General features: G+C 43.8%; 1 protein-coding gene across 2 annotated transcripts in view; it reads right to left on the bottom strand.

Moving 5' to 3' along the window:
• LOXL2 (lysyl oxidase like 2) overlaps positions 1 to 26,093 on the bottom strand; it is a 163,247-nt gene that overhangs the window by 128,219 nt on the left and 8,935 nt on the right. For both annotated transcript variants that reach the window (XM_036752881.1, XM_036752882.1), the window contains exon 2: positions 7,491 to 7,935. In XM_036752881.1, coding sequence (XP_036608776.1) covers positions 7,491 to 7,845 — 355 coding nt within the window. In that variant the 5' untranslated portion in view covers positions 7,846 to 7,935. The remainder of the gene's footprint in view (positions 1 to 7,490; positions 7,936 to 26,093) is intronic.

Here is a 26,093-nt window from a genome sequence, read left to right as displayed (position 1 = left end):
TACAGGTTGGGGCATGACTCAGGGGACTGCCACGGGGGGGGGGGGTGAAGGAAAAAACACTCATAACTGGTGATTAACCCTCCCCCTGGATGCTTATACCTTCAAGTGTTACTTAACTAAAACTGCACAGACTTTTGGAACACCTTGTGTAGCAATCAATCAACAAGCATGTATTAAGCACCTACTGTGTGCCAGGTACTGTGGCAAATGATGATGATGAAAAGATAAAAATGAAACAGTCCCTGACCTCAAGCTTACATTCTACTGGGGGGGGGGACCAATATGGGCATATAAAAGTATATGCATATATATGTGTGTATGTGTACTGTATATATAATGTATATAAGAAGTGCAAAGTGGGCCATACCAATAAAACAACCAAAAATTATTTTAAAAACCAGAAAAAAAATAAAATTCATCTGGAAAAACAATAGGTCAAGAATCTCAAGGGAATTAATGAAAAAAAATGTGAGGGAAGGTGGCTTAGAGGTATCAAATTTCAAACTGTATTACAAAGCTGTAATTAGCAAAACAATCTAAGAATGGTTGATCAGTGGAAAGATTAGGTACACAAGACACAGTAGTAAATGACCATAGTAATCTAGTATTTGATAAACCCAAAGATCGAAACTTTTAAGACAGGAACTCACTATTTGACAAAAATTTCTAGGAAAACTGGAAAGCAGTTTGGCAGAAATTAGGTATAGACCAACATTTAACACTTTGGTATTCCAAGGTGAGGTCAAAATAGGTACATGATTAAGAAAAAAGGTGATATTAGCAAATTAGGGGAGCAAGCAAAATTTTACCTGTCAGATCTATGGATAAGGGAAGAATTTATGACCAAACAAGAGATAGAGAGAATCATGAGAACTAAAATGGATAGTTTTGATTACATTAAATTAAAAAGGTTTTGCACAAGCAAAATTAATGCAACCAAGATTAGAAGGAAAGCGGGAAACTGGAGGGAAACTCTTACACAAAGTTTCTCAGATAGAGGCCTCATTTCTCAAATATGTAGGAAAGTGAGTCAAATTTGTAAAAATATGAGTCATTCCCCAATCGATAAATGGTCAAAGATATGAACAGGTGGTTTTCAGAAGATGAAATCAAAGCTATCAGTAGTAAAATGAAAAAATGTTCTATATCACTATCGATTAGAGAAATGCAAATTAGAACAACTCTGAGTTACCACCTCACATTTATCAGGTTGACTAACATAACAGAAAAGAAAAATGGTAAATGCTGGAGGGGTCATGGCAAAATTGGGGCACTAATGAACTCTTAGTAGAGTTGTGAACTAGGCCAATCATTCTGGAGAAGAATTTGGAACTATTGAGCTGTAGAACCGTGCCCACCCTTCGACCCAGCAACACCATTACTAGGCCCGTATCCCAAAGAGATCAGAGAAAAGGGAAAAAGGACCTATTTGTATAGAAACATTTATAGAAGCTCTTTTTGTGGTGGCAAAGAATTGGAAATTGGGGGATGCCCACCACTTAGTGATTTAAAAAGTTCTGGTATATGATCACAATGGGACGCTGCTGTGCTCTAAGAAATGATGGGCAGGATAGTTTCAGAAAAACCTGGGAAGATTTATATGAACTGATACAAAGGGAAGTGAGTAGAACCAGGAGAATGTTTGTACCCAGTAACAGGGATATTGTATGATGATCAGCTGTGGATAACTTTGCTATTCTCAGCAATACAAGGGATCCCCTCACAGGTTGTGGTTGTGGTTTGCCCTTCATTCTCAAAGAGGACCATGACATCAAGAAGATGATGCTGTGACTTGCAAGTGAATTGGTTTGAAGTGAGAGAGAGCTGTGCAAAGTCTCCAGCCTCACTTTTGACGAAAAGTGTTACCCACCTCCAGAGAAAGAACTTACGGAGCCTGCATGCAGAGTGAAGCATAATTTTTTCACTTTCTTTTTCTTGATTTTTTGGAGGCAACAAAGCCAGTACGGCAATACATTTCGCATGATTCCGCATGTACAATTGATATCACATTTCTTGCCTTCTCAATGGATCGGGGAGGGGAGGGTTTGGAGGGAGGAAGAAAATTCTGAATTTTAAAAAAATAGTGAATGTTAAAAAACAATAAACGAAAAATGAACATGTGATTCTGGGCTTAGAGTGGAAGTTTCTTGAGGGCAGTATTGTTTTCATTTTCATCTCTGTAACCTCAGCCCCTGGGACAGCACCTGGAAAATGTGGGCCTTTAAATCAAAGCTCACTGAATGAAGGATTGAGAGGCATCTATAAAAACTATGCTTTCTTTAGGACTTTTCAGTTTGCACTGTCCCTGCAACACTCTAGTGAGGCAGGTAGTGTGTGCATCATCATGTCCGTTTTAAAGATGAGGAAAACGAAGGTTCAGTGTCTTGCTTTCTTAATTCCATGTCAAAGCTGATTCTCAAGCTCAGACCTTTGGGCTCCAGGTCAGAGTTTGTCTCCACCTGCCTCTTAACCCTGCAGAGCTGGCATATGGAGGTTAAGTGACTGATCCAAGGTCATGCAGGTAGTAAGTGCCAGAGCCAGGATTTCAATCTAGAACCTCTGACTGTGAGTCCAGTTCTCTTCAAGCATTGTGCAGTCTGCCTCTCACATAGGCCAGAGAAGGTTCCATCTTGCCCAGCTTCAGATGGCTGAAAGAATGTCCCACATTTCTATTATACTTCAACGTCTACAAATAGCCCCACGAGGCAGGCACTACATAGATTATCATTCCTCATTTTGCAGGTGAGGAAACTGAGGTGCTGCCAAGTTCAAGGATGTTCCCAGGGTCCCATAGCTGGCAATCATTAAAATTGGAACTAAAGGTCAGTTCTTCTGTCTCCATGACCTTCCACTACAAAATTCTTCCTCTTGGGCTTTTAGACCCTCCAGAAAGAGGCAATGGTGTGTTAAGCCAACCTGAAGAAATTCCTCACCCCTGTGACCCTCCCTAACAGCAAAAGTCAAGGAGGCAAACTCTCAATCTACCCTGGAGGGGTTTTCAAAATTTCCTCGTAAAAACCATAAGGAAGTAGTTCCTAACCGTAGATCCCCTATGGGCTTATGGAATTAATGTGAAAGTTTCATCTCACTAAATGACATGATCTAGCAGAAAGAAGGTGGGAAGGGGAGGCAAAAATCATTTACTGAACACCTACTGTGTTCCAGGCTTGGTACCAAGCACTTGGCAAATATTATCTCATTTGACCGTCATACCAACGAGGGAGGTAGTTGCCATTATCATCCCCATTGTATAGATGAGAAAAGCAAAGCAGGCAGAGGACCATAATCTATTGGCTTTTCACCTCCCCCTCTGCCTTCCCTTACCAAACCCTACCCTTCTTCCACACCAAGACCCCCAATCTCCCGACTCCTCAATTCTCTCCCAGGCCATCCCTCTTGCATTAGCCACTGTCTCCTCTTCTCTCCATCTCGATCCCTTGGTGAACCAATTCACCGCTACACAGTCCTCCTTTCTAGAATCCCTAGCCCCCTTATCGTATTTCCAATTACCCCCAACCAAGCCCCAGTCTTGGATCATTCCCACAATTCACCACCTTCGCTTCTACACACATACGCAGCTGTTCTGACTGGGTCCACAACAGATTTATGTTAAACAGCCTCAACTGGGCCCTCCCTGCTGCTAGGCAATCCTGCGATACCTCCCTCATCAACTCACTCTTCCGCTCTCCACAACGACTCTTCCAAACCTCCCATGGCTTCCCCTCCTTCCACTCTTTCAGCAGAGACCCTGCTTTATATTTTACAGAAAAAAATTGAGGCCATTCACCATGAGCTTCCTCTTCTCCCCTCTTCCTTATCTCCTATCATTCAGGTGCTTCTGCCACCATCCCCTCCTTTACATCTGTGTCCCATGACAAAGTGGTCTTACTCTTGACCAAGGCCAACCCCTCTACTTGTTCAAGTGACCCCATTCCATTCGGTCTCCTCTGGCATATTGCCCCTCCCTCATCATCCCCACTCTTTCAACTATTTTCCATCTCTCCCTGGTTACTGGCTCCTTTCCACTGCCTATAGACTTGCTCATGTCTCCCCCATCCTGAAAAGACTCTTACATGGTCCTTCTATCCCCACTATTATCCTGTCTTCTGCCCTTTGTAGCTAAATTCAATGAAAAGGATGCCTAGAATCAGGGTCTCCACTTTATCTCTTCTCACTCAGTTTTTAACCCCTTACAATCTGGCTTCTAACCTTATTCCACTGAAACTACCCTCTCCAGTCACTAATGACCTTTCCTCAATCCTCATTCTCCTTGACCTCCCCTTGACCCGCAGTCTTTGACATTGCTGATCACTCTCTCCCTCCTTAATACTCTCCTCCCTCCGGGTTTTCAGGAGACCACTCTGCCTTGGATGCATGACCCAGATCGAGTTACATGACCACCCTGGACCTCTGTTTCTTCCTCTATGACGGGATGGATTAAATGGCCTCTAATATCACTTCTAACTCTACATCAATGACTCAAGCAAGCTATGGAAGGAGCTGCAATTCTTTGGACATTTAAAGGGGGTTTTTATGCTGGAAAATGTTGAAAACCACTGACATAAAGCCATTTTACTCCAACCCCTACTATTAAAAAAATGTAAAAGCTCAGCTCTATTGCCTTTCTCCAGTCAACTCTGGGAGACAACAAGAGAGGCAAAAGTCCCATCATCCTCTGCTCTGGCAGTCCACATATGGAGAACTGCATTAAGCTCTTGGAACCACATTTAGGAAGAACATTGATGAATTGGAGGGCAAGCAAGGGTGATGAGATGTCTGGAGACCCCACCAAACCAGAATCCATGAAAGGAAATGGAGATGCTGAGCTTTGAAAAAAGGCCTACTGGGAACAAGACAGTTAGTGGCCTCCAACTATTCATGGGGTTGACTAATAGTGCAAGAGGGATCAGACTTGTTTTCTTGACCCTAGAGGGAAGAAGGTTGGCTTGTTGTGAAATAGGCAGAAGCCTCTCAGAGGCGGATTTTGACTCTATAGAAGAAAGACCTTTCTCAGAATAAGCACTGTCCAGCAACAGACCAGGCTGACCCAGCAGGGACAGAGTTGCCATCGTTGGAGGTCTTCGAGTAGGGGCTGTATGGCCAATGTTTTTTAGCAAGTCAGGGTAGTCTAGATGTCATCACCCTCAGGTTCCTCACTTGCAAAAGAACGAGGATGGGCATGAAGAGCTCTCTTTCTAGTCTTCCCCCTCTGTGGGATTGCTCTTGCTCCATCCCCATAGGGTTTGGAAAGCACAGGGAAAGAACACCCATTGTTCAAAGTTAGGGGCTGTGATAGAACCAACAGGATGTCAGCCCCTCAAAGGCAGGGGTGATTTAATTTCTCAGTTTTTGTATTCCCAGTTCCTGGCGTGGAGTAGGTGCTTAATAATTGCTCACTGGTTGCCTGCAAGGAAGCAACACAGGCTTGAGGTGAGACCATTCTTCTGCCCCCATCCCCAGCCCCCAGCCCATTAGCTCTCCGAGCCCTGGTCCTGCTGAAACATGTCTGCCCATCACGGCTTCTTCAGTACTCAACACGAGTGAGGTTGGTCCTTAAACGTAAAAAACAAAGACCTTATTGTAAACCCGGAGTTGAAATTTCCCAGCTGGTTTCTCCATCCTGTCTGGTTCAAGAGGGAGGCCCTTTGAAACACTCTTCTTTAGCCCACAGCTGTTTCCACAGCAAACTGCTGTTTGGTAGCAACACGATTTCCATTTGGGACCCTCAGTGGGTAAAGAAGGAGAGGGATGTAGGAGCGCTGACTTAGAACTGGAAGGGAACTCGGAGGGTAGCTAGGCCCACCTTTTGCTGTTCAAGAAGAAGAAGGAAATTATTTTCCTGAGATTAAACAGCTCAGTGTTAGTGCTGGGATTTGAACTCAAGTCCCTTGTCTCTTTTTTCATACCCTGGCAGCCTCTGAGAGGCAGTAAATAAATCTGTAGGTAAACATCTATTAAGTTCTTATTATATGCAAGCTGTCATAGTGAATAGAGAGCTATTCTCATAGCCAGGAAGTCTTGGGTTCAAGTTTTGCTCCTGATACATACTGATTACATGACTTTGGGCAATTACAAAATCAGTCAGTTATTCCCTAAGACTAAACTGCAGATGTGCTAACTTGCATTGGTAGAGGGATTTCCTTCATCTGGGAGTACCCTGTATTACTGAAATCACAGGTCCAGTCTCTATGCACAATCTCTAACCAATACTAGTGACCCCTTTCTGCTTGGTGCCATCTCTTAACAGAAAGGCAAAGGGTCATCTCCTTCCTACAATCCCCTACAAACTCCCCAGGGGAGAAAATGTAGAATTAGCCACTTGGGAGTGACAGAGAGGGTAGAAAGAAGGGAGAAAGGGGTTTCTTTCCCATGCACAAAGCTAATTGGATGGAGGGTAGGGGTCTCACTCTGAAATATAAATGGCTTTAGAGATATCCAGATTCAAATCCCTATTTAGATACCAACTAGCCATGTGACCCTGGGCAAGTCAATTATCATCCCGGCATCTTAGTTTCCTCATCTAAGTTGAGAGGGCTACTCTTGATGGCCTCTAAGGTTTCTTCCAGCTCTTGATCCATGACTGAATGACCCCAGCCTGGCACTACAAACTCTGTTTATAACATTAATTCTCTTGCACAAACTCCTGGCATTTCTTCACTCTGATTCTTGTACCCTGTCTCTCTCAAGCCCACTTGGACCAAATCTGCACCCATGGTATACCTTCTTACACACCCAGGCTAGTCTGTGCCACATCCCCTAGTGTCAATGTCACTGGTATATCTGGGCACCTCTTCAATAGTCCTGTATTGTCATGGCAGACTCACCACCACCTAGGCGTGGCCATGCTGTGCTTCAACCTGGGCATCCCCAGACTCTGACTCTATAGAAAGGCATTTAGAATGCACATACTGGTTGGTTGCAGTCCTCAGTTAAGGGTTCCAAAGGAAAAGCAATGTGGCGGAATGGATAGAGGGCCAGGCTTATCATTAGGAAGATGCAGGTTCAACCCCAGCCTTTGACCTATCCTAGCCTTGTGCCTTTGAGCAAGACCTTTCTATTCTCTGGGCCTCAGTTTCCTTATATGTAAAATGAGATGAATATGTTTATTTCTAAAGTCCCTTTTAGCTGTAGGAGTCTATGGTGCAGTCTTAATAACTTTCCTTGCTTTGATAATACGTATTCTAAAGTCTCTCCCAGATCTGACATTCTCTGTTCTAAGATTCCCCTCCCCCCAAACCTGATATTCTCTATTCTAAGGTTCCCCTCCAGGTGTGACACTCTCAGTTCTAAGGTTACTTCCCAGCTCTGACAATCAACACTATATATCCATTAAATGCTTTTTCATTCATCCATCCATCCATTCATGAATTCATTTTATGTACTATGGCATCTATCCTACAAGCCTTAACAAGATGAACAGCACCTAGGTTCCCAGTTCCTGGGTCCTACCTCACCACCAACAAACCAGGGTATAGGGCACTGAGTTTTACCTTCTCCTTTGCCATAGGAGGAACTGGGTGCCCAGGATATGGCTTCCACATAACCCAGCTCACGACAGACCACATGGGCAGCATGGATGGAGAAGTCATCATCACACACAGTGCCCCACACCCCGTCGTAGTACAACTCTACTCGGCCCTCATTGTGTTTCCTCTTCTGTCCAGCCAGACGCAGTTGGATCTTGGGAACATCTGCTGGACGCTCAGGCTGCTGGTACTCAGGTTGGGGCTGCTGAAAGTACTCAGGGTAGTAGGGCCAGTTCTCATACTGAGCGAGGATCAGGGATGGGAGGATGAGCAGCACAGCCAGATAGTGGTGACAACAAGAAGCCAGCGACCTCTCCATCCTTGGTCTCCAGCGGGGCACTCTGATGGAAGGGCTTCCTCAAGCAGGTGCTGGTGGTGTTTAGTGCAAGTAGAAGAGACCCGGAGTTTTCTGTAAGAGAGGAGACATGCATAAGCACCCAGGACAAGAGACTCTTACTTAGGGCAGGGCACTGAATTTAAACAAATTTAGCCCAAGAGCTTCTCAGCAGAGTCAGGAGGGGAAAAGGAAGTAAGTGGCACTTGTGTTATAGGCAAGGACAACATCTTGGGAGGGGTGGATTATTTTCTGGGTTATCCCACCAAATTTTCCCCCAGAGAGAGGGGGATGTGGAAGAGGAGGTTCATTTGGTGATATAAGGAGAAATACTAACGGATTCATAGCATTTTTGAGCTGGAAGAGACCTCAGAGCCCATTTGGTCCTACCCATACTTGGAAAAGGGTCTTCTTCCAACAATACCCAACCTGTGATCTTGCATCCTCTCTGCCTGAGGACCTCCAGTGAACTGGAAGCCCCACTCACCTCTCCAAGCAGCCCATTGCACTCTTGGCAAGCTCTCACTGTTGGCAAGTTTTCCCTGAGCTCCACTGGGCCTGGTGCTGCCCTTGGTTCTGCCAAACAGAGCCAGTAAATCTCTCCTCCACATAACAGCCCTTCAAACACTTGAAGGCTGCACTCATACGGAAGCTTTGTGGCACCATTATGGCTCTGGTATCAAAGACCTCCATTCATAGCCCACTTCTGACACTTACTAGTTATGTGACCTTGGACAAATCATTTACCCTACCCATTTCCTCGCCTGTAAAACAAGATGGCAGCTATACTAGATGGCTTCTGACTTTCCCTTCCAATTCTAACTTATGGTCCCATGGTCCAATATCCTCTGATAAATCTCCTCCTCTCTTGGATAAATGCCCCCATCTCTTCCAACCAATCCTCCTATGATATGAACTTGAGGCCTTCATCTCCCTTGTCACCCTCTTCTGGTCACTATCCAACTTATCCAAGTCCTTTGTTACATGTGGTAACCAGAATGGAACACAATCCTCCAAACAGGGCCTGGCCCAGGCAGAGTCCGAAGGAAGTAACCAACACCTTGTTCATCATTCCTAGAAACTCTGCCCCTCCTAATGCAGCCCAACATTGTGGTCACTTCCTTTTTTTTCTCTTTCTTTTTTCCCCTAGTATAACGATTTATTTCCAAAGTTAGCAACCGCAATCAAATCAGGTCTATTGGTTTCTCGTTAGTCAGAGACAAATGAATGGCTAGCAGCTAATTTTTATAGTTTTTTTAAAGGAACTTATAAGTCATGGAACGTGGCAGTAATCTTAAGAAACTAGCTTTGAATGTATTTTTTAAAAGAGAAATTTACAAGTCATGGAAAGCGGCAACGATCTTAAGAAACTAGCTTTGAACATAATTCATTTGGACAGGGCAGGTCCCTTAACCAGTCCACTTTCTTGGCCTTTTTACATACAAATTTGTTGCTATTGCCAAATCCCAGGGTATGGGTGTGTGGGAAGCATAATGGGGAGTTTCCATGTAACTCTTAAATCTATTATTCTATCGGATTAGGATCTCCATCTAACATTCTGCATCTCAAAGTGAGGCTGCTGTAGAAATCTTATTCTGCATCTGGACATTTGTGTCTAGGAATGCTACTTTTGTAATACACATGGATTGAATAGTAGAACTTCTGCAGCTGCTGGAAAAAGCAACTTATTTCAAGGAGCTAAAGAAAAGAGGAACTTATCAACTTAAACTAAAAGAAGGACTCAGTCTTATAATATCTTCTTAACTCTATGATTATTTTATTCCTGCGAAGACAGATGTGCACTTTAAAGTATCTATCAATAAATCATAGGTAGGATGGAGTCTTATCAATCTCTTAGTTCCTTCACTGCTTCTCTAGGTGCTGAAGCCTTGCCCTCCTCGGCAGCCAAAACTACTGAAGACAAAGAAAAGAGGACCTGGGCCTTGGCTCTGTCCATGGTCCAGAAATGGATTCAGTTTTATTGGTGGAAATGACATTAAAGAAGATGCCTGAGGAGCAGACGGACTTCATAATAACCTGGAAAGACTTATATGATCTGATACTGAGTGAGGGGAGCAGGACCAGCAGAACATTGTACACGATTAAAGACACACAGCATCTCTGATGACTTTGGTAGACTTGGCTGTTCTCAGCAATGCAGGGTTCTAAGACAGCTCCAAAAGACTCATGATGGAAAAAGCGATTCACATCCAGAGAAAGAGTTACAGAGTCGGGATGCAGATTGAAACAAACTATTTGCTCTCTTTTGTTTGTTTGTTTGTTGTTTGTTTCTGTTTTGTTTCTTCTTCCTCGTGGTTCATTCCATTGGTTACAGTTCTTCTTTACAACTTGACTATTGTGAAAGTATGTTTAGTGTGAAGGTATATGTAGAACCTATATCAGATTGCATGCCATCTTAGGTGGGCAGCGGGGAAGGGCTGGAGGGGGAGAAAATTTGAAACTCAAAAACTTGAGGAACTGAATATTGTAAACTAAAACTAAAAATTAAGTAGTTTTAAAAAAAAGAAGATGCCTCTCTACCCTACAAACCATAAAATTTTTACATCTGATTTGCCACTGAAACCTTCACTATGTGTGGTCTCCCCCATCAGACCAGGGGCTCAGCACAGAATAAGCACTTACCAAATGTTTTTCCTTCATCATTCAGATTTTACTTATTTGTCTATATACTATTTTCTGCACAGTAGAATGTAAGCTCTTTGAGGACAGGGAATATTTAATTTTTTGTCTTTTTGTTTCCTAAACCTAATACATAGTAAGAGCTTAATATATGTTTTATTTTCACTGAATGACACTACCCATTAGATGATGTGATTCATGGACAACCCCAGGCTAGTCTGCTAAATGAACTCCAGGTGCTGGGCCCTGACCAATTAAGGCAGAAAATGTGTGGGCGGAATTCTCCCTGCAGCAAAACTGATGATTTGAAAGTTGTAAAAGCAAAATGTATGTGACAATCCTTGAGCTTCATAAATATATTTATCTATCTCAAACATCCCCACTCCAATGCCCCATAAGCATTTCCAATTTAACAAGTCTGAAATTTAACTCATTCCCCCCTACCTCTTCCAAATCTCCCTAATTTCATTAAAGGCAATCTACTCTCCCAGTCACCCATACTTGGAACTTTGGAGTTATGTTCAACTGTTCCTTTCCCCAAGACCCCTCATCTAACCTGTTGCCAAGAGATGTCAATTTTACCTCCATAATATCTGGTCACATCTCCAGGCATACTGCTACCTAGTTGGGTCCAGCAAAACTGTATTAACAGCTAGGTGGCTGCCAACTACGACTCTTTCACATGGGCAGTTCCCCATGCTTAAAAAGAACTCTCCCTCATTTCCAAATGTTGCAGGCGGGGCATGATTCTGGCCAGTCTGGAGGTTCAGGTTCAGTTTCAGGATTGGAATGAAATAAAATAAGCTCATTAGCTTTCCCACTCCAGCCCTCTCCTCTACCTTACTTTCCTAATGTAATTTAATTGTTTCTGTTTTGGCCAGAAACCCTGAGGATCTTCCTCTCCCAGACTGAATTTTTTAACTAGGTAAAAGGGGCCATTCTTTGGCTCATTTCTTACCTAGCCTTAATCACTGAAAGGGCATTGCCTCATTCAAAGTGAAAACTCGGAATGGCCCTAGCTTAAAAAGGCCAAGGTCTCCCACTACATTGGGGGCCATGTCCAGTCATCTCATCCTGGTCTGTATCTTGCCAGGGGACCCAGATAGCTCCAGAGGAGAGAGTGAAGCTGGTAACTTTGCATAGCCTTTAAATTAAATTAAATTCACTTAAATTACATCCAATTCACTTGCAAGTCATGGCATGACCTTCCTGATGTCATGGTCCTCTTCAAAATGAAGGACAAACAAGAACTTTCCTATTACTGTAGGGGACACCACCACCCTCCCAGTCACCTAAGGTCAACCAAACAAAAATGTCATCCTCAGGTCTTCTCTCTCTTTCTCACTCCTCATATCCAATATGTACTTAAGTCCAATCAAGCCTACCGTTGTAATATCTCTTGAATATACCCTCTTCTTTCCTCTGTTACTGCCACTACTCTGGTGCTGCTCTCATCAGCTCACACTTTGACTACTGCAATGACCTAATTGGAGTCCCTGCCACAAGTGTCTCCCCACTACAAGCCATCCTCCACACAGCTGCCAAAGTGATTTTCCCAATGCACAAGACTTACCTTGTTACTTCTCTACTCAACAAATTCCTGTAGCTCTCTACAGCATCTAAGATAAAATATACCCCCTGTTTACTTAAATGCAAAGCCCTTCATAACCTGGCCTCATCGCACCTTTCCAGCCTCACTGTACACTACTCTTTTATTCCACTTTATGGTCAGTCCAGCCAAATTGGTCATCTTTCCATTTCTCACTCCAAGCCTGTGCTCTGACCATCTCGAAGGCCTGGAATGCACTTCCTCCCTACTTCTGCTTCCAAAATCCCTTAATCTTCAGACTCAGCCATAGGTATATAGATATTGCTATATCTGTACATATATGCCTCCAAAATGTCTTCCTTCCTTTCCTTTCCTCTTCCTCTTGTATTTTATGTACATTCTTATTTTATATGTACACACTCACTCCCTCATTCAATGATCGATCAATAAACATTTATTAAGTACCTACTATGTGTTAGGCATTTAAACTCCTTGAGGACAGAGACTTTTTTGTTTTTGTCTTTGTTTCTCCCGCAACTAACACAGAAGTTGGCACATAGTAGACACTTTAATGCTCCCTGGCTGACTTAAACCTTGTACTTGTGAGAGGAAGAGATCCTGCCAAACTGGCCTCTCGATGACCCCTGATGCCACTGGCCATCGCTGTGTTAAAACTGTAATTTGTTCTGGTCCTCTTGATGACCAACTCCCTGGCCCCAACTGATGTCTAGTCAGGACAGTAAGTAAGTGTCCAGGTAGCCAGTATAAATAGTAGAGTAGGAAGTAAGATGGCAAAGGGGAACCTAGTAGTCACATTTGCAAACTGTATCATATTAACCAAATATCATGTCCTGAAAATATGTACTAAATCAGGGGAAGCCTTCTAAGCTTTGTGGTTAGGGCCTTTTGGTCCTGTGATTTTAAATCTTAGATAAGTTCCAAACATCTGCAGTAATACCAGCAGAACACCTAATGGTCCTGAAAACTTGGAGATAATGTGGATATAACTTTAAAATTTTACTGACAGCTTCGAAATGACTTGGATATGTCAGTGAACTTACCCCAAGTGTCAAGGATCTGAATTAGTCTGCTCCCAATCATACCCTCTAAAAATGAGACTTCAAAATCCTGCTCTCTTGCCCCTATGTTCACCTCCATCACTTTTTCATGCTCCTAAGGGTCCCTGCTCCTCCAGTGCCCCCAATATCCATCCAGTCCCTGATTATTTAAGTGACTTTCCCAATAACCGTTCTCTTACCCACACGGTCTGCCTCCACCATCCCATCCCGGTCCCCAGAAATCTGCGTCTGTATCTCTTCTCCCTTTGGACCCATTTGTTTCTGTATCTTCTGTGCCCTTTGCCCCTACATCCATGCTTTATTAAAGCTTCCACCTGCATCCTGGTCTTTCCTGGAGAGAAGGAGCATGCCTGCCCCATTTCATAATTTCATAAACTCATTAGCAATTCAATTCCCCACACCTGGAGTGCACTCCTTCCTAACATCAGCCTTGTCCTTTAAGATGCTTAGAATCACCTTCCCCATGGAGTATTTCCTGATTTAGTCCCATGACCCCCAACAGCTACCTTTCTCCCTCTCAAACTCACAACAACCCTAAGAAGGTAGGTGCTATGATTATCTGTGTTTTACAGATGAGGAAACCAAGACAAGCAGGGTTGAAATGACTTCCCAAGAGTCACAAGCTAGTAAAGGTCTGAGGCTGGATTGACTACAGGTCCAGGTCCAGGGCTCTATCCACTGTACAACCCAGCAGCCTACCCATCATTTATGACCTTAATTAACTTTGTAGACATTTTATCAACTTTATATTTATGTGCACCTATGCGCTTCTCATCTCTCTCATTAGAATGTAACCTCCCTGAAGGCAAGCAGGGATTGTTTCATTTTGTGCATTTGTATGGCTTCTGCACCTAGCACTGTGCCTGGCATGGAGCTGGTGCTTAATACTTGATGGATAGATCCATCGATTGGAATCCTGACAAAATGTCATGCAGTGAGATTTCGTTCTTCCTTCCTTCCCTTCTTTCTTTTTTCTCCCTTCTTTCCTTCCTTTCATTCTTTCTTTGATTCTTTCTTCCACCCTTCCTTTCTTTCATTCTCTTTCTTTGATTCATTCATTCTCTCTTCCTTCCTCTTATTCATTCTTTTTTCCTTCCTCTCGTTCATTCTTTGATTCATTTTTTCTTTTTTCCATTATTTCTTCTTTCTTTCTTTTGCAAGTCAAACGCTCTGTTTCTTCATTTGTAAAATGAGCCAATGCCTGCTCTCTCTCGGGGCTTCCCCATCTCGAAAGATGCCAGCACCCTCCCTCTCTCATTGGGCAGTTCACAGGAAAGCGCATTATAAACCTGATTAGCGGAGTGGACGTGGTGATGGCAGTGGGAGCGCCACTCAAGGAGATCAAAGAAGAGGCAGTGATGCTCTCCCAAAGGCCAGTCAGGAAGAGGAGCAGAGTCCACAGAGGTCCGCTCAGACCTCCTTCGGCCACCATCTTCAACTGCTGCCAAGCTTCATTACCATGGATCGCATGATGCTATCGCACTGTGGTCAGTTTCTCAGCTGCCAGATCACACTGCTAACCCAAGAAGTTAGTGGTCCACTAAAACCCCCAGATCTTTATCAGATCTTTTAACCCCATTTTGTACACATTGGAATTGAATCCAGCTGTAAGCCTTAATATTTATTCAAACCCAAATAGGTCCGTGCTCCCCCAACAATTCAGACTGAACCTGAACCAGCCATATCTATGAGGTTCTTGTCCATGCTCTTGTATGGGCTCTCATGGCCTCACTGTAGGGAGTGGGAGGAGAGGGGAAGGGATGGGCATTTATTAAGTGTCTACTATGTGCCAGGCACTGTGCTAAGTGTTTTATCAAGATCTCATATTATTCTCACAACATCCCTGTGAGGTAGGTGCTATTATGATCCCAATTTCAGATGAGGAAACTCAGGGAAACAGAGGTTCAGTAACGTGCCCGGAGTCACACAGCTAGTAAGTGTCTAAGGTCACATTTGAACCTGGATCTTCCTGACTTCAGGCTCAATACTCTATCCACTGTGATACCTAGCTGCCTGCACCCAATGGACTAGGTGGAGAGGGTTGGGTTTCCTTGGTTTCTTGTGACGTCTTGAGGTACCAGTGGAGCACATGGACCATCTGATAATGACCCCACACTCTCATCACCTTTTGTGCGCAACTATTTCTTTAATGAAGGCCCGAGTGGCAAGTGGCACAAGGAGGGTTGAAATTCCACTGTCCTGATTCACTAGGCAAGGCGTGGACAGAACCAGGGCAGAGCATTCCAGCTGCTCAGGAATAAGTGAGGGAGGAGAGAAGAGACACTCAGTCTTTGCCATTTGTGGCCATAAAAATAAATGGGAAGAGACATGGTCATCTGTTCCCCCACAGGAGGAGCCACTTACAAACCGTGGGTCAAGACAACAGGCTGGTTCAGGATAGGGGCAGGGACCTGGCCCATGGTACATGTCTGCTCCTTTACCATGACAGCTGCCTGACCCTCTGCCTGCTCTCAGAACCAGACACACGGTCTGGGATGCATTTTCACTCTCTGGTCCACAGACTTTCCAAACTTAAAACTAACAATATGAGGACAGCAGCTTGACTCGCTGCCATTTGGTGATCCATATTCTCCTTCATCCAGATAATTTCATTGAACTCAACAAATATTTATGAAGCACTCACTTTGTCCCAGGCACAGTGCCTAGAGAGAGGGGATTCAAAGATGAGGAAGGCAGTGAAGTATAATGGAGAACACACTGATTCTGGAGTCAGAAGACTTGGGTTCAAATTCTGCCTCTGACTCTCATCATCTGTGTGATCTTAGGTAAGTGAGTGCCTCAGTTTTCTTAAGTGGAAAATGAGATGTTAGACTAGGAGGCTTTTAACTCTAGATGAGAGGCTCTTAACCTGGGGTCCGTGAGTGGATTTCAAGGGACCCATGAACTTAGATGGGGAAAGAAGCACACATTTATTTGAATAAAAAACTAGTTTCCTCCACAATCCTATTTTTTTCTGCTTCTAAAAATTACTATTCCAAGAACTCCAAAGGCTTGGCTAGCCTGCTCAAGGATCCATCACACAAAAAAGGTTAAGAATGCCCACTCTAAATTGATGAAAGACAAAAGAATGAAACAGGCTCTGTCCTGGACAGGCTACATTCTAGCGAAAGATACAATGTGAATACCAATGATTAGATACAAAGCTATACTAAGTGATTCAAGAGGAAAATAACCCAAGAAGCAGGAAAGGTGCTATTTGTGCTTTGAAGAGACTACACCTCCTACGAGGAGCAGGTAAGGACTGAATACTAGACACGAGGTATTCCCTATGTAAAGGCACCCTTGGTGGTGGAATTTCATATTTGATTAGAACAGAGAGTGAGTGAAGGGGATAATACAAAATAAGAACAGTAGGTGAGAATTACATTGTGGATGACCTTAACCTCCAGGCTGAAGAATCATTTCTATCCTAGGGACAATAGAGAGCTACTGAAAATTTTTGAGAAAGGGAGTAACATGGCAAGATCAGTATTTTATTTGGTGGTTGTGGGGAGGCTATTAACCCCCATCAATTACCACAATACCTTACATTTATATAGCACATTATACCTAACGTGCCATGGACAGCCCTGTGAGGGCAGCATGATCTCCAATTTACAGCACAAGAAAGTGAAATGATTTGTCCGAGCTCTGTCCCCAGACAGCCTGGGTCGGAGCCAAAGCTGAGAATCCAGGGCTTCTAACTCCCAGGCCAGTGGGAAGGCCTGGGTCTTATCTCATGTTTCTTAGCACCAAATACAATGCTTTGTATATAGCAGGCACTTAATAGAGAAGCACTGGATCTAGAGTCAGGTCATTTATGTGGTACAGTGGTTAGAGTCAGAAAGACTCATCTTTCTGAGTTCAAATCTAGCCAGGCACTTACTAGCTGTATGACCTTGGGCAAGTCACTTAACCCTTTTTGCCTCAGTTTTCCCATCTGTAAAATTAACTGGAGAAAGAAATGGCAAACCACTCCAGTATCTTTGCCAAGAGAATTCCAAATGGGGTCATGAAGAGTCAGACATGATTGAAATGACTAGACAGCAACAAACCTGGAGTCAGAGGGCTTGAATATGAAACCAGGCCATACCACTTTGCACCCCGAGTCAGAATATTCTCACTGTAAAATAAAGGGGTGGGATGAGATGGCTGCTGGGGCCACCCTCAGCTCCAAATCTGATTTAATATAGTGTTTGGCATGCCATCTCATTTGAGCCTTACAATAATCCTGTGATGAAGGAACTATAGATATGGTTAGTCCCATTTTACAGATGAGGACAATAATGATTCTCATAGCTACTGATCTAGCCTTTACTCTTTGCTGATGTCCGTATCTCCAACTGCCCATTAAATATCTCAAACTGGATGTCCCATAGGCACCTTAAACTCAACATGTTTAAAACTGAACTCAGTATCTTTCCCCTGAGACCACCCCTCTTCCAAACTTCCTTCTTATTATTGAGGGTACCACCATCTTGCATCCTAGGTGTCATTCTCAATTCCTCTTGCTGTCACCCTCCACATGCAATCTGTGGCCAAGGGCTATGTATTTTACTGATGTAACATCTTGACCCCTTCTCTCCTGTGGCACCATTACCACCCTGGAGCAGGCCCTCATCACCTCATGCCTGGACTAGGGCAATAGCCTATGCCTCACTCTAATCTATCCTCCACTCAAACTGCCAAAGTTATCTTCCTAAAGCAGAGGTCTTACTTTGTCAAATATTTCCTTAATAAACTCCTGTAGCTCCCTATGACTCCCAAGATCAAATAAAAAATTCCCTATTTAGCATTCAAAGTCCTTCATAATTTAATCCCCCACCCTGATCCCATTACAGTCTTCTTATACAAGACCCCACCCTCCAAACACACACACCTACACACACATACATACATATACACACACACCACACACACACGTACTCTGCAATCCAGTCATAACCAGTCTCTTTGCTGGCTGTTGTACACAATGAGCCTCTCTCTTGCCTGGACACATTTCCACTGGCCATCCCCCATGCATGGAATGCTCTCCCTCCTCATCTCTGCCTCCTAACTTCCCTGGTTTCCTTCAAGTCCCAAATAAAATCCCATCTTCGACAGCAAGCTTTTCCTGATCGCTCTTAATTTTTGTGCTTTTCTGCTGATTATTTCCCATTTATCTCATATCTATTGTTTATACACAGCTGTTTGCATGTTGTCTCCACTATTAGACTGAGCTCCTTGAGAGCAGGGACTGCCTTTTGCCATTACAGTTCCATCACTTAGCGCAGGATGAGACTAAGGACCAGAAAGGCTAAGTGACTTGCCCATTATCACCAGTGTCAAAGGCAGAATTTGAATTCAAGTCTTCCTGATTCTGAGTCCAGTACTTAAACCACTCAGCTAAGATTGTCCATTTTGTTGTTCTGGTGACTCACTGCAGCTCCCTGAGAGTCAGTAGGATGTGTACAGTATCAGATTACAGCAATCAAAACAGTTCCTGGCTTTCCTCTGAGCGTGAGACCTTTTTCCAAACCCCTAGATCCAAAGAGTTTCGACCCGCTTGGCCACCCTTCTTAGCAGCTTCTCTCTTTCAGTCTGACGGCCAATCACCTACTGGAACGGAGGATACGTCCCAGCAAAATCAATGCTGTTTGAAGCAGCCCAGAACATCTATCCCCCACCCTGCCCCATTGCTCTCCCTGCTGCCCTTCCAAGTTCAGTTTTATTCTGAAACCAGCATTCTGCCCTTTTTTCTGTTTGCCTCATAGAATCCCCGGCTTCCTGCAAATACGACTCAGGTCCTGCCCTTTCTCTCCAGCTATTACCCCTCTCCCTCCTGAAATCTCTTTGTACTTACTTTGAATATACTTCGGATTCATTTACCTTTGTTTCATCGATTTTATGGATGAAAATTTAAAAAAATGGTAAACTGCCCTCTTATCTCAAATACGTAGAGAACTTTGCCAAATTTGTAGGAATATGAGTCATTTGACAAATATCAAAGGATATGAACAAGCAGTTTTTGGAGGAAGAAACGAAAGCTATATATAGTTACATGAAAAAAAGCTCTAAATCATTATTGATTAGAGAAATGCACATTAAAACAACTTTGAGATACCGTCTCACTTACCAGATTGGCTAAAATGACAGAAGTAGAAAATGATAAATGTTGGAGGGGATGTGAAAAACTTGGGACACTAATACATTGTTGGTGGAGCTACGACTTAATCCAACCATTCTGGAAAGCAACCTGGAATTATGCCCCGAGAGTCACAAAACGACGTATGCCCTTTGACCCAGCAACGCCACTATCAGGTCTGTTTCCCAAGCTGATCAGGGAACAAGGAAAAGAACCTACGCGTTCTAAAGTGTTTATAGAAGCTCTGATTGCAGCGGCAAAAAACTGGAAACTGAAGGGGCGCCCATCCGTCGGGAAATAGCTGAACAAGTTACGGTGCATGTTGTGATGGATACTACTGTGATGTGAGAAATGACGAGCGGGCTGATCTTAGGAAAACGCGGAAAGACTCGTATAAAATAATGAAGAGCAAAGGAGCAGAACCAAGAGAACGCTGTACGCAGTAACAGCGACGCTGTTTGAGGAGCGAATGTGAATAACTAAACTATTGTGAGTTCTATAAACATCCAAATCGGTTACAAAGTATCTATGAAAGAAGATGCTCTCCACCTCCAGAGAAAGAACTGATAATAGAACTATGCGTTGTACGGTATCACATGTGTATATATGTATATATATACACACATATATAAACATAAGTTTTGTGTGTGTGTGTGTGTGCACATGTGCATGTGTATGAAATGTTGGCCTTCTCTAGTGCAGAGTTGGAAGAAGGGAGGGAAACAGCTTGGAACTCAAATATAACAAAAAAATAAACATTTTTTTAAAAAAAGAACAACAATCAAAGCAAAAGAAAAATGGAAAAGATCTGCAAACTTATTATAACAAACTGTCGCTGTCTCCATGTTGTCTCTATGAAGGAGGTGGAACATGATGCGGTGGACGGGGGACTGGACATTCAGCCTAGGTCAAACCCTGACTCAGACATTCACAAGTCACACGACTTCAGGTAAGTTACAACTTGCACAAATATCCCACTTCCCTCCTCTGCAAAATGAAAGGGCCATACTAGATGGCCTTTAAGATTTTGGGGGGCTCTAAATCTATGATCCTGTGACAAGGGAATGACCGCACTTGAATTTTAACATCACAGTCCTGGATATGCTTATGGAAGCAAGGTGGGGTAGAAATGGTATTGAAAACAATAAAGATGGGAAAATAAGCTAGTTTGAACCCATTGTATTTAGAAAAGATTGGTCCTAGAGGTGACACAACTGTGAAGACACTGAGTGACCACTTTACAAAGCATCTGAAGGAGATCTTTCTTAAATGCATGTTATATTCCATGGAATTCTCCGTGTGTTTCTAAGCCAGATATGAGCTAATCATACAGAAGATGGGTTGGGGGAGGGGGAATCTTGGAATTTATTAATACCTATAAAGGTAACCAAGAGATTATCAATGATGACTCTCCTAGCTATATAAAATTATTGAGGGTCATCTATACACAAATCGAGGGCATCCTCAGTAAGAGTATCAGGAGGAAACAAGTAGGTTTTCACAATAAATATTCAATAATGGACCACAACTTTATCATCTCACCACTGACAAAAAGATATCGAGAATAGGAGATCTCTTTGTGCTTAATGTTGCTTGATTCCAAAAAGCATCTGATTGTGTAGATTAAACAAAATGCTGTCTTATAAACTCTTTTACAAAAAAGCATCTCCCATCAGGACCATTCGGGATTCTTTGGGAGATGTAACAGTAGAAAAAAACCCTGCTCTGACAACATCAGGTGAAGCATAAAATTGCAGATGTAAATTGGTCAAGATTAATGGCCAGTATACTGGAGATATAGCAGAGTCCTTGTTGAAAAGGGCTTCCATGTGAATGGGGAGGTCCAGAGGCTTCTGTCATTGGATGACATTGTGATGATCTCATCAAACCTCAGAACTTTTCAGGAGAGAGCCATAATCACTCAAAAGAGCCACAATCACCCAAATCACTCACCTGGTCCCATAAGTCAAAATCACTTATCCATCTACACAGGAAAGACCAAGTGGATGAACAGCATCTATTGCCCATTTCCCAATTGAAAAATGGTCAAAGGATATGAACAGGCAGTTTTCAAAAGAAGAAATCCAAGCTATCAACAGCCATATGGGGAAAAATGCCCCAAATCACTAATAATTAGAGAAATGCAAATTAAAGCAACTCTTCCACTTTGTGCCATTATACAACTGTGAAGAACTCAGAAGGAAAACAGTAGTAAATGATGTCATCATGGGATTTAGAATAGGAAGAGAAGGTGTGCTGGTCATGTGATGAGGGCAAGGGATGACAGGTAGCCAGCCAAAGCTTGCCACTGGTGTGCTCCTGATGTCAGAAGAAAGTAAAGAGGGCCTCCAACACAATGGGGGGGACCTCTTGGGGTGAGCTTTTGGAAGGATATGAACAAGAGTCACATAGGATGGGAAGGCATGGATGGGCTGCAATCTGCATCACAGGAGGGAATTTCCAAATTGGTGAGATCACAGATCCACTTATGAATTGGAGGCTATTTGGTATCTACTCGTCTGTATATGTTTTGTTCACCACCCTCTCCAATAACAACAACAATAAAAATAACCGTAATAATAATACCTAATGCTTATAAAGCACCTATCATGTGCCAGGCACTACGTAAGCACTTTACAAATATTATTTCATCTGCACAACAACCCTGGGAGGAAGGTGCTATAATTATCCCCATTTTACAACTGAGGAAACTGAGGCAAACAGAGGTTAAGTGACTTGCCCAGCTACTAAGTGTCTGAGGCTGGATTTGAACTTAGGTCTTCCTGGCCCCGGATCCACTGTGTCACCTAGTGCCCGTAGAATGTAAGCTTCTTTAGGATGGTGGCTGCTTGCCATTTGCACTGTATCCCCAGCACTGACCTAGTGCCTAGCACAGAGTAATGATTCTTCAGTTCTCTCCTGGCGCAGGCCACATGAAGCCTGTGGGGACGGGGCGATAGGCGTAGGATACACAGTGTTTATAGCAACCAACACAACCTCATCTGTTACAAAAGTTGTTGAACAGAAACATTGTGGAAACCCACATCCTCCCCCACCCCCAACCCCCAATGAGATCACATTCATAACATAACAAAAATGGACGTCGCAGCTGCAAAGAAAATCCTGAGGACAAGGCAAATCCAGCATGAAGGTGTGGAAATGGAAAGAGATCAAATAGGAATATTCCTTCCCTCCATGCATTCTCTACTCCAGGCAAAATGGACTATTATCTGCACCTTTCAAAAAAACCAGCTCTTCTGAAAGCCTCACCTGGTCCCATAAGTCAGTAACCTGGACCTCACCCAGCACTTTGTTTTGTAATTGTCTACTTCTTTGGGGCTAGAAGGGACCTCGGAGATCATCTCGTCAAACCTGCTTATCTGAACAAAAGGAGAAACTGAGACCCAAAGAAAGACCGTGACTTGCCCAGGGTCACAGAGATATGGAGTAGGGACAATGGGATTGAAATGAAGTTTCTCTCACTTGAAATCCAGGGCTCTTACTTAGCACATAATTCTGTGTATCAGTAGAGCTGAAAGAATTCTATATATGGAGTCGGAGAACCCGGGTTCAAATCTTGATTCAGCTACTTCTGCTACTTTCTACCTGTATCACCTAGGGCAAGTCATCTTTTCTTTTTTTCCCAATAATCAATAACTATTTATTAAGCACCTACTATGTGCCAGGTATCTTGCTGAGTTTCTTCTCTCTAGGCTTCGGTTTCCTCACCTATAAAATGAGGCGGTTAGATTAGATGATTTTGATACCTCTTCCTAATAATTCTACCTCTGTGCCCTAATCCGGCCTTCGGGTACAGTCTTATCTAAACTTTCTATGTTCCCTCCCACTTAGCACTGCAGTCCATATACATTAGGTACTTAATGAATGCATATTATATTAAGTTATACTGATCTATCTGAATAATCTGTATTTTTCATTGTATCTTGGCATCACTCTCTGCTCAAAATGCTTCAGTGCAAATGCTGGGGAGCCCCCTCAGGGATGCAGCATGTACCAGACAAGTTAAATCAGCACCTGGACCAGCACCTCCCCTCAGATGCCAATAGAGAGTCTAGGACCTTGAACCCAAGAGCCTTGAGATCATCTGTACCCCTCAGACAGACAGAAGCCCAACTTCCAGCCCAGTCATGGAGTGGATCAATCACTGCGGAGAAGGGGCCGCCTTCCTTGCCACCACCAGTACCAACTGCTGACCAACTGCCATCCTGGGGGCAGGTAAGCCCCAGAGCCCCAGGATCAGCAGCGCTCCTTAGGGTCTGTCTTGTATCCTCAACGCTTAGCACAGTGCTTGGCACCTAGGAAGTGCTTAATCAATGTTTCATTCATTCATTCATTTATTCATTCATTCATTCATTCATTCACTCCCTATTGCCTCAAGGATAAAATATAAACTGCTGTGTCTGGCACTTCAAACCCTCCTCAATCTGGCTCCCTCCTATCTCTCCAGGCTGATTACCCAACATATCCCCTCCTCACATACTGTAGATTCCAGCCAAATTGGCCTCCTAGCTGTTCCTCACACAATATTCCATCTCCCACTTCCACATCTTTACCCTGGCAGTGTCCTCTGCCTGCCGTACATTCCTTCTACCCCTCTACCTCTTAGATCCCCTAGGCTCTTTGTCATGGTTGCTAGCATCCCTCAAAATCACTTTGTAAATATCTTATATTCACTTGCCTGTGTCCAGGTCCATAACTGCTCCTGTAATATATTATTTGGCTTGATGCCCTGTATTGAGAGGCAGCTAGGTGGCCTAGTAGATAGACCACTGGACCTGGAGTTAGGAAGACATGAGTTCAAATCCTGCTGCGGAAAACTGGAAAAGTCACCCTATCTCTGTCTGCCTCAGTTTCCTCATCCATAAAAGGAGATAAAAATGGCCCCTACCTCCCAGGGTAGTTATGAGGATAGGATAATATTTGTAAATAATTTGCAAACTTAATAGCTTTATAAAATGCTATTAATATTAATGATCTTAGTTGGAGAATACCTGCACTTGGTAATCATCAAACACAAGGATCATGGAATGTCAGGCTTTCCGTCCTGACCATATAGGACACAATCCCATCTGCTTCCCCAGTCCGGGGCAGCTTCTTAATGGAAAATCCAGAGGCATACGCCAACAAACCAAACACTAAGACCTCCGCCTCCCCTGGGTGTGATCAGAATTTGGCCCCCTAGTTCTTTCCATCCCAGTCCAGCTGAGGAGGCCCCCAACACCCACCCGAGCTCTCCCTGGGGTGAACAAAAGAAACCCGAGCTGTCTGTGAGGCTAAGCTGAGGGGTCAGCTCATTCTTCAGCCCCCTGACCTCACAATGTTCCTCTTGATCATTCGAGCAAAGAACACGTGGGTTAGGATCCCTACACGTGTAGGAGAGGAGGGGGAGGAGGAGGAAAACGAGGAGCAGGGGAAAGCAGAGAGAGGGAATGAGGAGGATAAAGGGAGAAGGAGGGGGATAGAGGGCTGCATACTTTCCACATGATGCAATGTCAGGAAGCGGTGGGAAAGCCCAGGGACTCTGCTCTCCCTGACATGTTCTCTCTAGGTTGCTGAAACTCATGGGGGGAGCAGATCTCAAAACCCATGCACTCAGGCAAGCAGCATCTTCCCTGATGCTTACAAGCACCTGAGGTCATCTTTCCAACCCAAAGCTGGTTACAAAGCCAGTTCCAGCTCATACCTGGCATCCATCTTTCCATCCAGTCCAGTTATCTATCTATCTATCTATCTGTCTGTCTGTCTGTCTGTAAGGAGGGCAAGATCAGAGGTACAACAACCATGGAGAGAGATAAGGAAGCATTAGCTCCCCAGGGTACCATGGCTATTAGCTGCCCAGGGTGCCATGGCTATTAGCTCCCCAGAGTGTCATGGCTCTTAGCTATTAGCTCCCCGGGGTGCCATGTCTATTAACTCCCCAGGGTGCCTTGGCTATTAGCTGCCCATGATTCCATTCCATTCCATTCCATTCAACAAGCATTAAGAATTTGCTCTGTGCCAAGTAATGTGCTAAGTCCTCGAATACAGAGAAAAAGAAAAACCATCCCTGCTTTGAAGTAGCTCCCCTTCCAATGGCTCCGTACGATGTGTTCATTGAGAAGGAGATATGAAAGACTTACCAAGCAAACATAAAGCAATGGGGGAGGAGGGCAGGTCACCCTAAGGAGGGAAGGGATTCCTAACCTCAAGAACTCTTTAAAAATTATGTTTTGATCATTGTGTTTCAGTGGCATTGCTTTCCTTTGTCATGCTATGTATTTTATTTTGTGCCTCTGGGAATATGATTCTGAGAAGGGGTCCACAGGCTTCACCGGCAAAGGAGTGGGTTATAGGCCCAAAAAGGTGAAGAACTCCTGACTGGGGGCAATCCACAAAGACCTCCTAGGAGAGGGGACACAAGCTGAGTGCCGAGGGGAGCTGAGGATTCTGAGAAGCCGAGGTGAGGAGGGAGAGCCTTCTGCACAGGGGGCAGCAAAGGCAGAGGGGGGAAATAGGATGACACAGATGGAGATGAGCAAGTAAGCCAGTCTGGTGGAATGTTGCGGGGGGGACAGTTATGTGTAATCAGCCTGAAAAAAATAGGCTGGAGCCAGACTGTAGGAAATTGGGGGAGGGGCTGAATAAAGCCTTCCCCTCTGTTCATTCATCACCGAAGCACCTCCCTGTAAGACTTCTCAATACATGCAACTCACCTCTCAGCTTCTTTACAGTCAGTTCAGTTCAGTTCACAGAATTCCAGAGCTGTAAGAGACCACAGGAGACATCTAACCTGGCCTTTGCTTAAAGGAGAGTTCCTTGTGTGGCATCCTCAACAAGGGGG

The sequence above is a fragment of the Trichosurus vulpecula genome, chromosome 3, assembly GCF_011100635.1.
Source record: "Trichosurus vulpecula isolate mTriVul1 chromosome 3, mTriVul1.pri, whole genome shotgun sequence".
In the NCBI taxonomy this organism is placed as follows: domain Eukaryota; kingdom Metazoa; phylum Chordata; class Mammalia; order Diprotodontia; family Phalangeridae; genus Trichosurus; species Trichosurus vulpecula.
This window is presented reverse-complemented; position numbering and strand designations above follow the sequence as displayed.